This window comes from Prunus mume, linkage group LG3 (assembly GCF_029339155.1).
Source record: "Prunus mume cultivar Tortuosa linkage group LG3, ASM2933915v1, whole genome shotgun sequence".
NCBI lineage: Eukaryota > Viridiplantae > Streptophyta > Magnoliopsida > Rosales > Rosaceae > Prunus > Prunus mume.
This window is the reverse complement of record NC_142700.1, coordinates 26579655-26592440: the sequence shown is the minus strand read 5'-3', so window position 1 is coordinate 26592440 and position 12786 is coordinate 26579655. Positions and strand designations below refer to the sequence as shown.

The following is a 12786-nucleotide window of genomic DNA, read 5'->3' as shown; positions in this document are numbered from 1 at the left end:
TGCAGCCGTTAGATTAGATCCAACATTGTTCTCATGTAAGGCTCGCACATAAGCGTTCTCACCTGATCCAAACCGGTGTTGTAAAAGGAAATTTCAACAAAAACTGATTTCATTTAAACTGAGCTAAGCCCCTATTTGACTTTAAAATAAAAGGCCCACTAAATTATCAAAAACAAGGCCCACTGAGGGTTGGGAAAAACTGGATCCAAACAATGTGATTCAAAGTGGAGAAGAGAAGATCAAACTTCAAGCTTCAACAAATTTGGTGGTGGAATGGTTAGATTGGCTTTGTGAGTCCTTTCTTTCTACACTATAAAATTTAACTATTCTTTGAGAGTGCAATAATTGGTAATAATGAGCTACACGAATATATTTATACTGCATAACCAAAGAAAAAGTTTATATACAAAAGACAAATGAGTGAAAACAAAAAATCAAATGTTTGTGTTTCTAGGTCCCATCCGCAGAACCGCTGTCGCATGTGTTAAATTGACAAAGGGAAAAGAAAGATTTGGCATATAAAAACACCTCAGCTCAGAAAGATTTGGCTATTCTTTTCCTAGCAATGAATCAAGAAGAGCTGCTTCTTCCTCCTGCGAACATGACCAAAAAGACAAAGCTTAAGCAATCATTTATCTCATATGAATGATATGAGAACAGTGCAGTAAATTTTAACATTAAGATATCTATGGTATGTGACGTACCACCAAGGCATTAAACTCAGTCTCCTCATCTATGGCACTAATGATTGCAGGATCCTCCAGCAGGTCCTGTTTCCAATATTAGAACCCCATTTTATACACAGTAGCTATCATCCATTGCTTTTCTCTTAAATAAATAACTGACGCCTCATTGCATTTTGCTGATTAAAAGCAAGCTTACACCTCATTGCATTTTGCTGATTAAAAGCAAGCTTACACAATGGGAAAATACACAAAATTAATACAAAATTTAAGGCCCAATCATTATATATGTCCAATGAGCAAAGTTTGGCTCCTTAAAACTGAGGATCTCCTCCTCAAAGCAAATGGGATTTTGACACGTGTCAAATTCCAAAACAAAGAAAGTGAAAAGAATTTCAAAAAAATTAAAAAATTAAATGAAATTGACTAGTGTTCCCATTTGTTTCGAGGAGGAGCTCCTCATCAGTTTTAAGGAGCCAAGCTTTTTCCATGTCGAATTCAGTCTTTGACACACAAGAGTGAGAGAAGGATGGTCTTTGAAACTCAATTTTGTTCTACTACTGGGCATCCTACAAATCTTTTCGGTGGGTAGCCTAGTGACAATGAAATCCTATTTCACAATATGTGAGAGGCACTGTGAAACTAGTAAACAATATCTAGGTACCATAATTCCCAGAAACGCTTATTGTACACAAATTGGATGCTGAAAGTCACAGAGGTTCTTGATCTTGTGATTTTATTATCTGCTAGCTATATACATTTACTGCACGTACCTATCTGAGAATTGTATAGGTCATACACCTCTTGGTTAAATCATTGATGTGACAAAACTCTAAGTTGACGTACTATATTAATATGCTGATAAATGCTTCCAGATAATCTCAATTTATCGTTTGAGTACAGGCTGAAAAACTATTATAGGGCATTAAAAGAATATGGTGCAACTTGAAGATTCCACTACACCAATACTCTTGAGAAAACGGGGGAGGAAAACAAGATGTTTTCAGAAGTAATACTTTTGCAGATAAAATTAAGGCACTAACCACAATGCAAATGGTGAGGGTTAAACTCTTAACAATCTTCAGTCAGTATATATAGTATGATAAATTGAAGATGAAAAAAATCTACTATGAAATGAGTGAGATTGCTTACATCGTCAGCAATTTGCAACAGACCATCATTATTCTGCACAAACAAAATCCAATCGCATTTATGTTCAGTTTCCAATCATAGAATCAGCTACGGTTCTTAGAAAAATTAAATAACATTTCTCAACAATACTAGAGCCATGAGTAGTATTTTGAGAGACATTTTAAGCGAACTTCATAAATATGAGCAAAGGAATAGAGATGCATTTAATAAAATGGAGGTGCAGCAAACCATATGAAATCTTGAAGGTTACCTTTACAACAACAAAGAGAAGCGGATCAGACGGTGTATAAATCATGTAATGTGCTCCATCCTGCACCGAGAGAACTATAGATTAATAAGGCAGTGCAATGAAAAAACCATCTAGGTCATTTGTATAGATCATAATCATATAGTTGTGTTCGTCGTACAAACGCACATACAAATTTTTTATACTTGGCATTAGAAATTTACAATGGAACTATTCATATTTAAGTTATAAACATTAAAAGATAACAAACAAAAATATGCAAGCAGTAAATATGGTGCTATTAAAACAATCCATGCAATCTACTAAATTAAAACATAAACATAGAACACAGAACACAATAATTGTTCATATTTTCAACATATAATGCACCTTTTTTTCTTTTAATGACGATGAACATAAAACAAAACATATCTTAGAAAAGATAACTACATGAAATTAAGAAAAACTCTATTTTTTTTCTTTTTCTTTTGGAACACAGGGAGATTTCCCTTTAGAATACAGTGCAACAGGTTGTTCGAAGGAAAATAAATGTTCAAAAGTATGAAAGCTTTAACAAGTTAGAATAAGAGAACAAAAAGGTGACATTAAGAAACCACAAGGTGAGAAAAACTCATTGTGCCAAAGGCCCATGAATGCAACTGCAGCCTGACATATCTCAAGGAGCTAAAAGGAGATATGAAGCCAAAAATTCGAGTATGTCAGCAATGAATTGAAGGTTGATTCACAAAAAAATATGAAATGTCTAATATTAAGGGAATTGAAAATTATATAGAAACCATTCAATTCTAAGGCTGAAACATACTTAACATTATCCTAGTTATCATTTAATCTAAGAAGTTAAATGCTTCAATGTAAGCAAATACATCCTGTATTATTTCCGGGCAGAAAGGTATTCGCGTAATTCTCAGCTGACGGGCATTAATCAAAAGAAGAAAGTAGGTTATGTGTTCCACTCTCTATAGATGCGGCAGCTAGTTGGTGTAGTGGGCTAGTTTGTGACTGTAATTAGTGGTCAATTTTATGGTCTTAAATAGTCCACTCTGTAGTTTGACTATAAGCTATCAGAGCCACCAAGATTATTATCCCATGAAACCTAATGAATGAATGAATGAATAGAGAGATTCAAATATCAGCAGTTAACTACATGTCTGATATATCTTTTCTTGGGTGTGATGCACTGTGTCAGGGGCCAGAGGTCTGCACAGCAGAAGATTGAACTGCGTAGCATTACATTGGCCTGTGTACCAGGTTGCCTCGCTCATGCATATTTAATGATTCGCCCCACGTTTAGAGTTTATCATTCGGCGTAGTGGTAGCACATGCTAAACTCAACTTGTAAAGCATAATATTGGCTACCCTATCTAACGGAAACACCAGGCCACCCATCTGGTAACCCAATGCCCACCCCTCATGGTCCCAACATTGGCTAGAGGAAGCTCATTTAATGCCCACACTTGCGTCGTTGAGGGTGGTGAATAGCTTGACAACTACTCTTTAATGCGCATTCTGAGCCTTCCCCCATCTGGTAGGAGGGAACATCAAATGTGTGAGCAATCATAATGGACATACTCACAGAAATTCCACTCAACAACATTTTTCCAGAACTTATGCCATGTGTGCACACTGCTCCACTTGCTATGCATGACACTAGGCACTATAAGTTCTTGTATCACACTCCCAACATTATTTTCTTTTGTAAGACTAAAAACTTAACTCTACTCCAACAGATTACGGGGCAGTGGTAGGACCCAACAGATTATTAATCTAATGATGAATGAAAAATTCACAAGTTTAATGCATAGTTAATATACTAGTAAAATGAAAATATAAAATGATCTTCAAAGAATACATATGATTTTTTATCAATAGAATTGTATTCTAGTTAACAAGATAACAATTCTACAAGGAAAAAAACTCTTCATCAGGAAAAACACAAGCCAGTACTTTCTTGAGAGAAAACACAAGCCCGTTTACTGCAACCTTGTAGTACTAAAAGTTATAACCTACCAATTTAACGTCACATTCTTAAGAAAATTATACTGTATATAGATGGTTATCACATTACCAAATGGAAACACGTAATTTCTACCCCCTCAGTGGGCAAGCCATCTACATCTTGACCATCATCTGCAAAATAGTTAACACCACACATTAAATTATAATAAAACATTAAAAGACCTCAGTTCTGAAGTTAATAAATGGGATCTACAAGGATGAATGAGCAGAGGTGCAGCGGCCAACTAAAGCTCATCAAAATCCATTACACCAATAAGCAAAGAGTATCATGTGAAAGAGAACCCCCCTAATATTTATCAATGAGATAAAGACAACACAATAGTTTTGAGCCATGAAACACATCTAATAATGTTCTATTTAACTATGTGAAAGAGAACAAACCTATTATTAATCAATGAGAACCAGATGGAATGGAAGTGTTTACGGAAGTTCCTAAAAGTTCGTCTACATACTCAAAAATCATATCCACCTTGCAATTCAATGAATCAGGGACCACATATTTCCATGCCCTTATGGTATAAGCTCCAATGGGTCAACAAAATATTATACAAAGAGTTTTTCCCCTTCTCATTTAATTGAAAGAGAAAAAAAAACAGCTAGAATCACCATAGAACATCTTTTATGACATCAATTACTGACAGCTAGATTCAACACAAACCCAAAACTTCATTCATAGTGGCAAAGAAGAAAATGAAATAGAAACCACCTAAAGAGTTTAACAATCATAAAGCAGATCTTTTGCTTTTTGTTTTAAAAGAAAAATAAATGACGAGCAATTGCCTGTTCGGAAATCAAATATGTCATCCTCTGAGTAACAAAAGCCTCCCCGTGCTGTATAACAGAATCTGATATGAAGACACAAATTTGAACAAATTAATATCAAGATATCTAGGAGAACCAAGATACCGAGGTTTAAAAAAAATTCTAAAGCTGGAATATCTTTATCATCATACCCACTATGTACGAGATGCATGTGTATCTTGGCAAGGGCATAAGCAGCAGCGGGAAGAATAACTTCAGCTTCTTCATCACTGACCTAAGAAACAAAACAACGTAGAAATTGATAAGGAAAATAAAGAATCAAGAAATAAACATTTCCACTTCATAATTATCACTGACATGTAGAGTGATAGACATTGATTTATGTCAAAGAACCCACCCTGTCTTGCATCAACCTCTTTCTTTCCCACCATAGCTTGATAGCTTTTTTTTTTTTTTACTTTTGATAGAGACAATTCTATTGCAATATATATATATATATATATTACAATGAAAAGAAAACGTAGACAAGAAGAAGACTTTAGAAAAGCCAAATTAAAAAGAAAACAAAGACTCAGTTGGAAGAAAAAGACTCCCAAAAGCAGAACTACCAAATAGAAGCTAGGCAATCTAGCCAGATATTTTAGAAAGATGAACCCCTAAACATGCATCAGCATGCATAATATCTTCTGCACATCACAGGTATGCTATTTAGTTTCCAAGAAGCACCAACCAGCAATTTCATGGTTACACCAGCCTTCCAAATCATCTTGCGTTCCATTTGGACGGGGTGGTTTACAAGGAAAGATTTGGATTTTGAAATCAACTAGATAAAAATTACAAACACATGCCTTCAGCTCATGCACGTTGGTGGTGACATTTGTAATTTTTCAGTGATGTGAAGAATGAGAAAAGTAGAGCTTGAAGCTATATAACAATAGATTAATAGATTGATAGTACACTTTCCACTTTTTCTCCATTTCCCTGGTTTCTTTATCCTTTCAACATATGATCCACAACCCTTAACACTTCTCTTGCATGCTTTTAAAACCCCAAGGTCATAAGAAAATTATAAGAACCTTACAGCCATTAATTAAACATTGTACTCAAACTTTAAGGCTATCTTCATTGCAGCAGGACAATCAATTAACGTATTTCCAAAATCCCTGCAACTTGTCATCTTCAAACCACTCACAACCGCAAGTACAAATGACCACCTTCCTTTTACTAGACTGATACAACCTATATTCTACCTAGCTTAAACACTCCAAGGACATCAGAGTGTAATTAGTTCTTTAACAAGAACAAGAATACAATTTCTCTCAACATCTTTACAATACAGACTCTCTTAGCTAATATAGTGCTAACTTTCCTAACCCAACAATCAACTGACTAACAGTAGCCTAACTGATGTTTAAGAAACTAGCTGCATTAATGCATCAGCAAACTGTCAGCTCATCAAGTTGACTTTGTCAACACAGACATGCATATAGGTTCCTATCAATACCCACCCCTCAAAAACAATCCTTCTCCTCAAGGATGGAATTCTAGAAATCTGAGCAGCAAGTCATAATAGTCTTCCCAAAGTTTCTTCCTTTTTTTTTTTGAGGGAGGATTGCCATTGCACTAAACTTCCATAGCAAAAGAGCAACTGGTTGGGCTTGAACAATTCCATCATCATAGCTTCTTTGAGGTGGTTAAAAGCTATAATGGTGTCAGGAGCAAAATAAAAACCCGTCGTTCTTGTACTGAAAGCTGAAATGTTGGAATCAAGAACGTACATGCCAAACAGATATCCTCAACCAAACAATACTGATGAAAAAATGGAATCAGTATTGTGTACAGTGGATCCCAAACAATACTGCTGCTTATCCACAGTAAATTTTATCTGCAAAATCTAGAAATCCCACAGAATAGGACTTAAAGGTGCACCTGATTCCTCATCACACCCTCCCAGGAGAATAGCAATTAAATCCATCAGACATTCATAATCTATCACATATAATTGGGGCCAATTCAGCTACATCCAATTCTACTTGCTTTATAATAACTACCTCCAATCCACTTCACCAAGATTTTCCTGTTCAATCCCTGTATAATACAACACAAATGCGGATTCCTCATCCAGATTAGGCATTTATATTCTGCAACCCTGTAAAAACAGTGATGAACTTCCAATTTAACGACATTCTCCTCATCACTTGCAAATCCAGAATCAATTTCCCCAATTCAATTATTTGTTTCTCATTACAATATCCACCAGCTATGCCACCTTTACCTTATTGACCTTGAAGGACCCAATATCAGAACAAACAAAAAGACCACCCTTGTTTCCCACGATCTGATTCTTTTCACCTGATGATTGAGCCTCAAAAGGGAACAAATTGTTATGTAAGGACTCAGTTACTGAACTAATTTGACCCCAAATGCTTCCACCTATTGAGATCGGCAGAAAACAATAGCCCCGTCTACTACTTCTTGGCCACATTCAGTAACAAGGACTAAATGAAGGTGATAAATAATATTCCCAACAAATGAATAAAATAAAATAATATGGGAAATCAATGAGACAGTGAACCTATATAGGAGACATAATTACTGTTATATCTGCATCTAGAAAACTTTGCAGTTTCAAAATTTTCATATGAAGTCTACACAAATTTAAGAATCAACTAAAAACTAGATATGGACCACGAGAACATACAGCTGACCAGCCATCTATGTTTGTGCTCTTTAATATTTGAACAGGCCTGCATTGATATATTAATATACACTTAGCAATCTTTCTGGACAAATTGCTCAATCACAACCAAAAAAAAAAAAAAAAAAAAGAGCTTTACTTACGTGTCAACTGGGCAAAGCAGCATACATTCATCTCCCCGCGAGCTTCTGAACACTCTCCTTATAACGCACTCTAAAGGGAAATTATTGGTAGGATCAACCTGCCCATTGACTACTTCAGAATATTTTAATTTTAAGGAAAGCAATGGCAAAAACAAACAAACAAACAAAAAGAGTGTAATCTGTATCTTATCACAATTTAGGATGACTAAAATAGATCAGCATCCAGTAATCCCAAATTGAGGCAGCTCATAAATGATCCATGGTAAAAATAAAAATAAAAATTATAAATCATAACTGAACTGAGCAAGTGTTATCTCTGGATTTAATCTAACAAATTGTACTGAACAATTATTGAGTTGAGCCATAAGCGTCTAACTGCAAAAATTCAACTCTCAAGTGAATTGTGACCGGTTATATTAGGGAGATAACCAATCAAATGGAATGTCAAAAACCTCTAAGCAGCCGGCTTTATAGGCTGAGGTGGGCTGGGTTATTGTAGAAGTACGGTTGTGAGCTGGGGAGGAGAGAGCTTGGGGTGGGCTGAGAGTGTGTTGGTGGCTTAGAATTGATAAATTCTCTCTAAGTTGGGTTGGGCTACAACACGAGGGAGCCCCACTGTAGCTCCATCCCTGAGCAGCACCTCCAGCTGCTTCTCATTTCACACAAGGGTAATTTACGCAATAGTTAAAAATTCATTACTCAGATTGAACTTCCAAGCCTTCAAACATGTTCTGCCTTATTTAAAGATGATAAAAGGGAGCTGTGACCATCAATCTACAGACTATAACAAAAAGAGTCCTTGAATTTAACAACAAAAAATTCCACACACAACAAGAACAACGAGAGAGGCAAAAAGTTAAGCAAGAAATAACTCACAATGGAAGCAATTCGCTTGGAAGAAGCCATGAGCACCTTCCCATGATCATCCACCACAAACCCAGCTGGTGGTTTTGGCAGCGGCGTAGGATGGAAACCAAGCGACCTCGAACTCGAACCGGATCCGGAAGACCCAACTCCACCAGCACCCAAATTATCCACAATTTCAACATCACTCAAGCTCAGATCCTCTGAATCACCACCACCACCACCCTTACGCTTTTTCTTCTTGTTGTTGTTAGTGCCCGAGGGTGAGCGCTTCTTTACAGGCCCAGTCTGCGACTTAGCAGCGGCGCACACAGAGATATGGAGTCTGGTGGGAGTTGAAGAAGGAGTTGGGAAGGAGACTGAGAGTGGGAAGAGCTGGTTGAAGTGGAAAGTGAACAAGGGAAAGTAGTGGGCTTGCTTCAGATGGAGAGTGGAAGTGGTTGATGGAGTTGTGGAGACTGAGAATGCCATGTTGGGATGTATGCTTGCCTGGGAAATGGGAAGAGCGAAGTTTCTGAGGGCGCGTCCTTGAGTGTGGGTGCGCTTTGGCGGCAGAGTACGGTAATATTAGATAATTTCAAGAACCATTAGATATTTGGATAACTCTAACTCTAATTTTTTGTTTTACCAAACTATAAGAAAATATGTAACAAGAGATGAATTGTATTCAATCTTTTTGTTATTTTTTCTTATACAAGCCATAATTTACTTTAAAAGGAATTTGAACTTGAGTGCATCAAGGCTAGTTCATTGTCTTGACTAACTCGCCTAATCCACATACGCTAATATTTTTGCATGAAGTATAGTTGGATGATCTTTAGACTCATCCTCATTTGAAAAAAAAAAAAAAAAAGCTTTGAAGAGTAATTGTGTTCTAACCGGCCTTTTACTTAGTATCTCACTCTCTAGCCTAACTAGTAGTGAGTGTCCACTTCAAATGGTAAGAATAATATTATGTGGCTAGTGAGCTCATAAGGGTGTCTTTAACCTAATTTCTTAAAGGGATTAACGACTTATTGTGCACAGTAGCTGGTTAGTTTTAATTTTGACAAATTGCACCCCAATGTATTAAAATTTGACCAATTTATACCATCCGTTAATTTGATCATTTGTTTTTAGCATAAGCAATTATGGGAGGGACTTTACACAAATATTCATTGGATGTTTTGGGGTTTCGAACCTATACCCACATAGGTAGAGGTAAAAGAGCTCAACCAACTGGGTCATACCTCACTGACTTCATTAATTTGATCATATGGTCTTTTGTTAAATTAATGATGTGGGGCAGAAGAGGTCCCCACTTCTATGAACAATAAAAAAAATATAAAATATACAACATAAAACATTGCCCAATATGAGAATAATATTTTTAAAACAAAAAAGATTAAAGAAATTGCCCAATCCCGCTAACCCAGGGCTCCCTCTGTGAACCCAACCCCACTTTTGCTTGTAGCATCGCCCAACGAGCCAAAACTCCTCTCCACCCCTGCCTCACAATATGCACACTCTCTCTCTCTCTCTCTCTCTCTCTCTCTCTCTCTCTCTCTCTCTCTCACAAATTTAACCAAACTAACCTGCAGCCAAGGACGGATTTACACTCACTCAACCCAGTCCTGATTTAGTAAATAAGCTTAAAAGTGCATGCTAACTTAGGAATTTTAGAAACCAGTCTACCCCTCTATACATAAGTCACCTATTATAGGGGCTTTTTCGTTCTGGCGACTCTTGATGAGTCTTTGTAAAGAGCCAAATATGTGAAATTGCCCCTTAAGTCTGAGTTCAAGGATTAGACTCCAAGAATGTTTCGAAAGGGTAGCTGAGCCTTAGGAAACACCTTGATCTTCTTCACCAATGAAACCAATAGTCGCTTACAGATAAATTATTGGCTTGGCATGAGAAGCTTGTGGCATAGGAGCTGAGCATTCATGAGTTTAGCATGAGAGAGAGAAAGAGCTACGATTTCCTATGAGAAACAGAGTTCTTAAGGCAAGGGGAAAAGGATTCTAAAGGGGTTTGTTGAAGAGAGAGAGAGATGGAGGAATAACAATGGGTGTGTTGAGTAGTTTCCGGCAGCGTGATGAAAGCTCTGTCAAGCTCTGGAACGATTTACCAGAGGAGAACATGGGAGAAGATAGAGGAATGGGGCTCGAAATTGCAGAGGTTTAAGGGATGAGAGATGAAGCTTGCTCTCTATATGTGTTTATCGGAAAGAGAGGAAGAAGATAGAAGCATGGTTGGCTCTAGCAGATTTCCAGTAGCTTGAAGAAAGCTTCGTCAAGCTCCTATGTGGCTTGACAGAAGAGAAAAATGGAAGCAATGGAAGAACACGGCTTGAAATCAAAGGGTTCCAGAGGCGAGAGGTGATGCTTGCTCTCTCTGGATGTGTTTATAGGAGAGAGAGAGAGAAAGAAGATGGAAGAACAAAGCATGAAATTGAAGGGTTCCCGAGGGGATACTTGCCTTCGATAAGTTGTTTTGCTGGGTAAAAGGTGTCTCCTTTTATAGGCGGTGGAAACTCCTTCTTCCCAAGACCCTAATGGATTCTCTCCAATTTTAGCCAAGTCTCTCCCTCTATTTCTCTTCTCTTCCTTTGATTCATCCATATTTTGTGAAATCCTTATCAGTCCAAACACACAGAGACAAGATTTTTAGAGTCTCTAGAGCCTTCCCGCAGCTATCCCTATGGCCATCTCCTATTTTGGGCTACCCTTTCTCCTTCTTTTCTCCTTCATTTTATGGCAAGAGCTGATAGGAGAAATGAGTGGGTAATGGCGCTGGTCTGAAGGGTGTATTGCTCAAGTATCCTTTGATTTTTGGATGGCTTGTGTTGGGATTTGTCTTTGGCCATGTGCTGGATATTCTCAGTAACCTGCAGACGTGAATGGCTTTTAGCTTTTGTTGTGGTTTTGTCTCCAACCATGTGTTGGAGACTTTCAGATATTTTCTTGGTCATTTGGGCCTTCCTAGGGTGATGGGTTAGTTTACTAAAGGAATGGGCTAGCTTCCTAAAGTGATGGACTATTGAGTTTTCTCTCATGCTAACCCATATGTTTGGGCTCAAGGAATGAGCTTGAGTTTTGGTGCTCCCAAGTAGCCCAAAACTTCCACTATTTGGACCATCAATGAGCCTCGTGAATACTTGTAACCATCCATAACACAACTCGTTTAGCAAGCCCCAAGCATTCGTGTGACTTAGGCCCACTTAAGCTTGCAGCGTGGCGTGTTGCTCATTTGCTTAGCGTGGCACGTGTGCAAGCACATATGACGAACTCTTGCATACCCAAGTTGGGTTTCTTCCCAAGTTAGGTGTCGTACTGGGCTAGAAAAATATTTGATCCTAACCTTGGATTTTTTGGGCCTCAACACCTATCACTCTATATAAAAAGAAGGCTACCCACTTAGCCATCTTTAACCCCACACACAAGGAGTGGATAAGGAATCCACTAAACCCAAAAAAACCAACGAAAATAATATAACAAAAGCCTCCAACCATCTGACCAAAAAAAAAAAAGGCCTCCAACTTGGAAGCAAGACAAGCCAAGCAAAACAAATGCCTAAAAACCTAAAAGATGAGAGAATCAAAGAAGAAGTAACTCTCTTCCTCTCCAAAATTGTATCAACATATCTTTAGTGGGTTCTTCAATCTTAGTAAGTTTCTCTTTTTATTTTTATTTAATTTTCAATTTTAATTGTTATTATTAAGTTTTAATGATTTAGGGTTTGTTTGTTAAATTTTGAGTAGCGCTACGTGCATGATAAGAAATTGTTTTTGAAAAATTATAAGTTGTGCTACACGAGTGATGGGAGAAAAGTCTCCTGCACGTGCGTGATGGGAAAAAAAGTCTCCAGCACTCGTGGCAGGGATGCAAGTTGCTTTTTAAAAAAAAAAATTTGTCCACCCCTAATAAAATTCCTGGATTTGTCCTTGCCTATAGCCCTCCCTCCCTGACCAACCCCCACAGACACCTCTCCCAACCTCCCCGCGCGTATCCAGGCCTTCCCCAACCCGCTATCTCCATTTAGCTCTTCCTTTCTCTATCTTGAGCTTATAGCACCAAATAGGAATAAATAATCAATAAATGAAACTCTAGAATCAATTTGCACCCCAATATAATAAAAATACGGCTTATGCTTTCATGAATTGGTAAGGAAAGCCACGCATCTTTTAATACATTGAACAAATAAAATAAATAAATAATATTAGCTTATTGAAAAAAAAAA

General features: G+C 37.4%; 1 protein-coding gene across 3 annotated transcripts; it reads right to left on the bottom strand.

The window, feature by feature from the left end:
• Positions 1–360: 360 nt before the first annotated feature.
• LOC103327089 (BTB/POZ domain protein TNFAIP protein) lies at positions 361–9130 on the bottom strand. 3 transcript variants are annotated; one of them, XM_008229379.2, is made up of 10 exons: positions 8578–9126; positions 7702–7799; positions 7562–7607; positions 5052–5134; positions 4879–4943; positions 4148–4209; positions 2086–2145; positions 1836–1868; positions 705–770; positions 361–593 (listed from the first exon to the last, which is right to left on the bottom strand). In XM_008229379.2, the coding sequence occupies exons 1-10, from the start codon at positions 9034–9036 to the stop codon at positions 549–551; spliced, it is 1017 nt and encodes a 338-aa protein (XP_008227601.1). In that variant the 5' UTR covers positions 9037–9126; the 3' UTR covers positions 361–548. The 3 variants fall into 3 exon arrangements, with proteins under 3 accessions (XP_008227601.1, XP_088904536.1, XP_088904537.1); XM_089048410.1 differs by lacking the exons at positions 361–593; positions 705–770 and adding an exon at positions 782–913 and having other exon boundaries at positions 8578–9130; XM_089048411.1 differs by lacking the exons at positions 361–593; positions 705–770 and adding an exon at positions 803–898 and having other exon boundaries at positions 8578–9129.
• Between the last annotated feature and the right edge of the window lie 3656 nt (positions 9131–12786).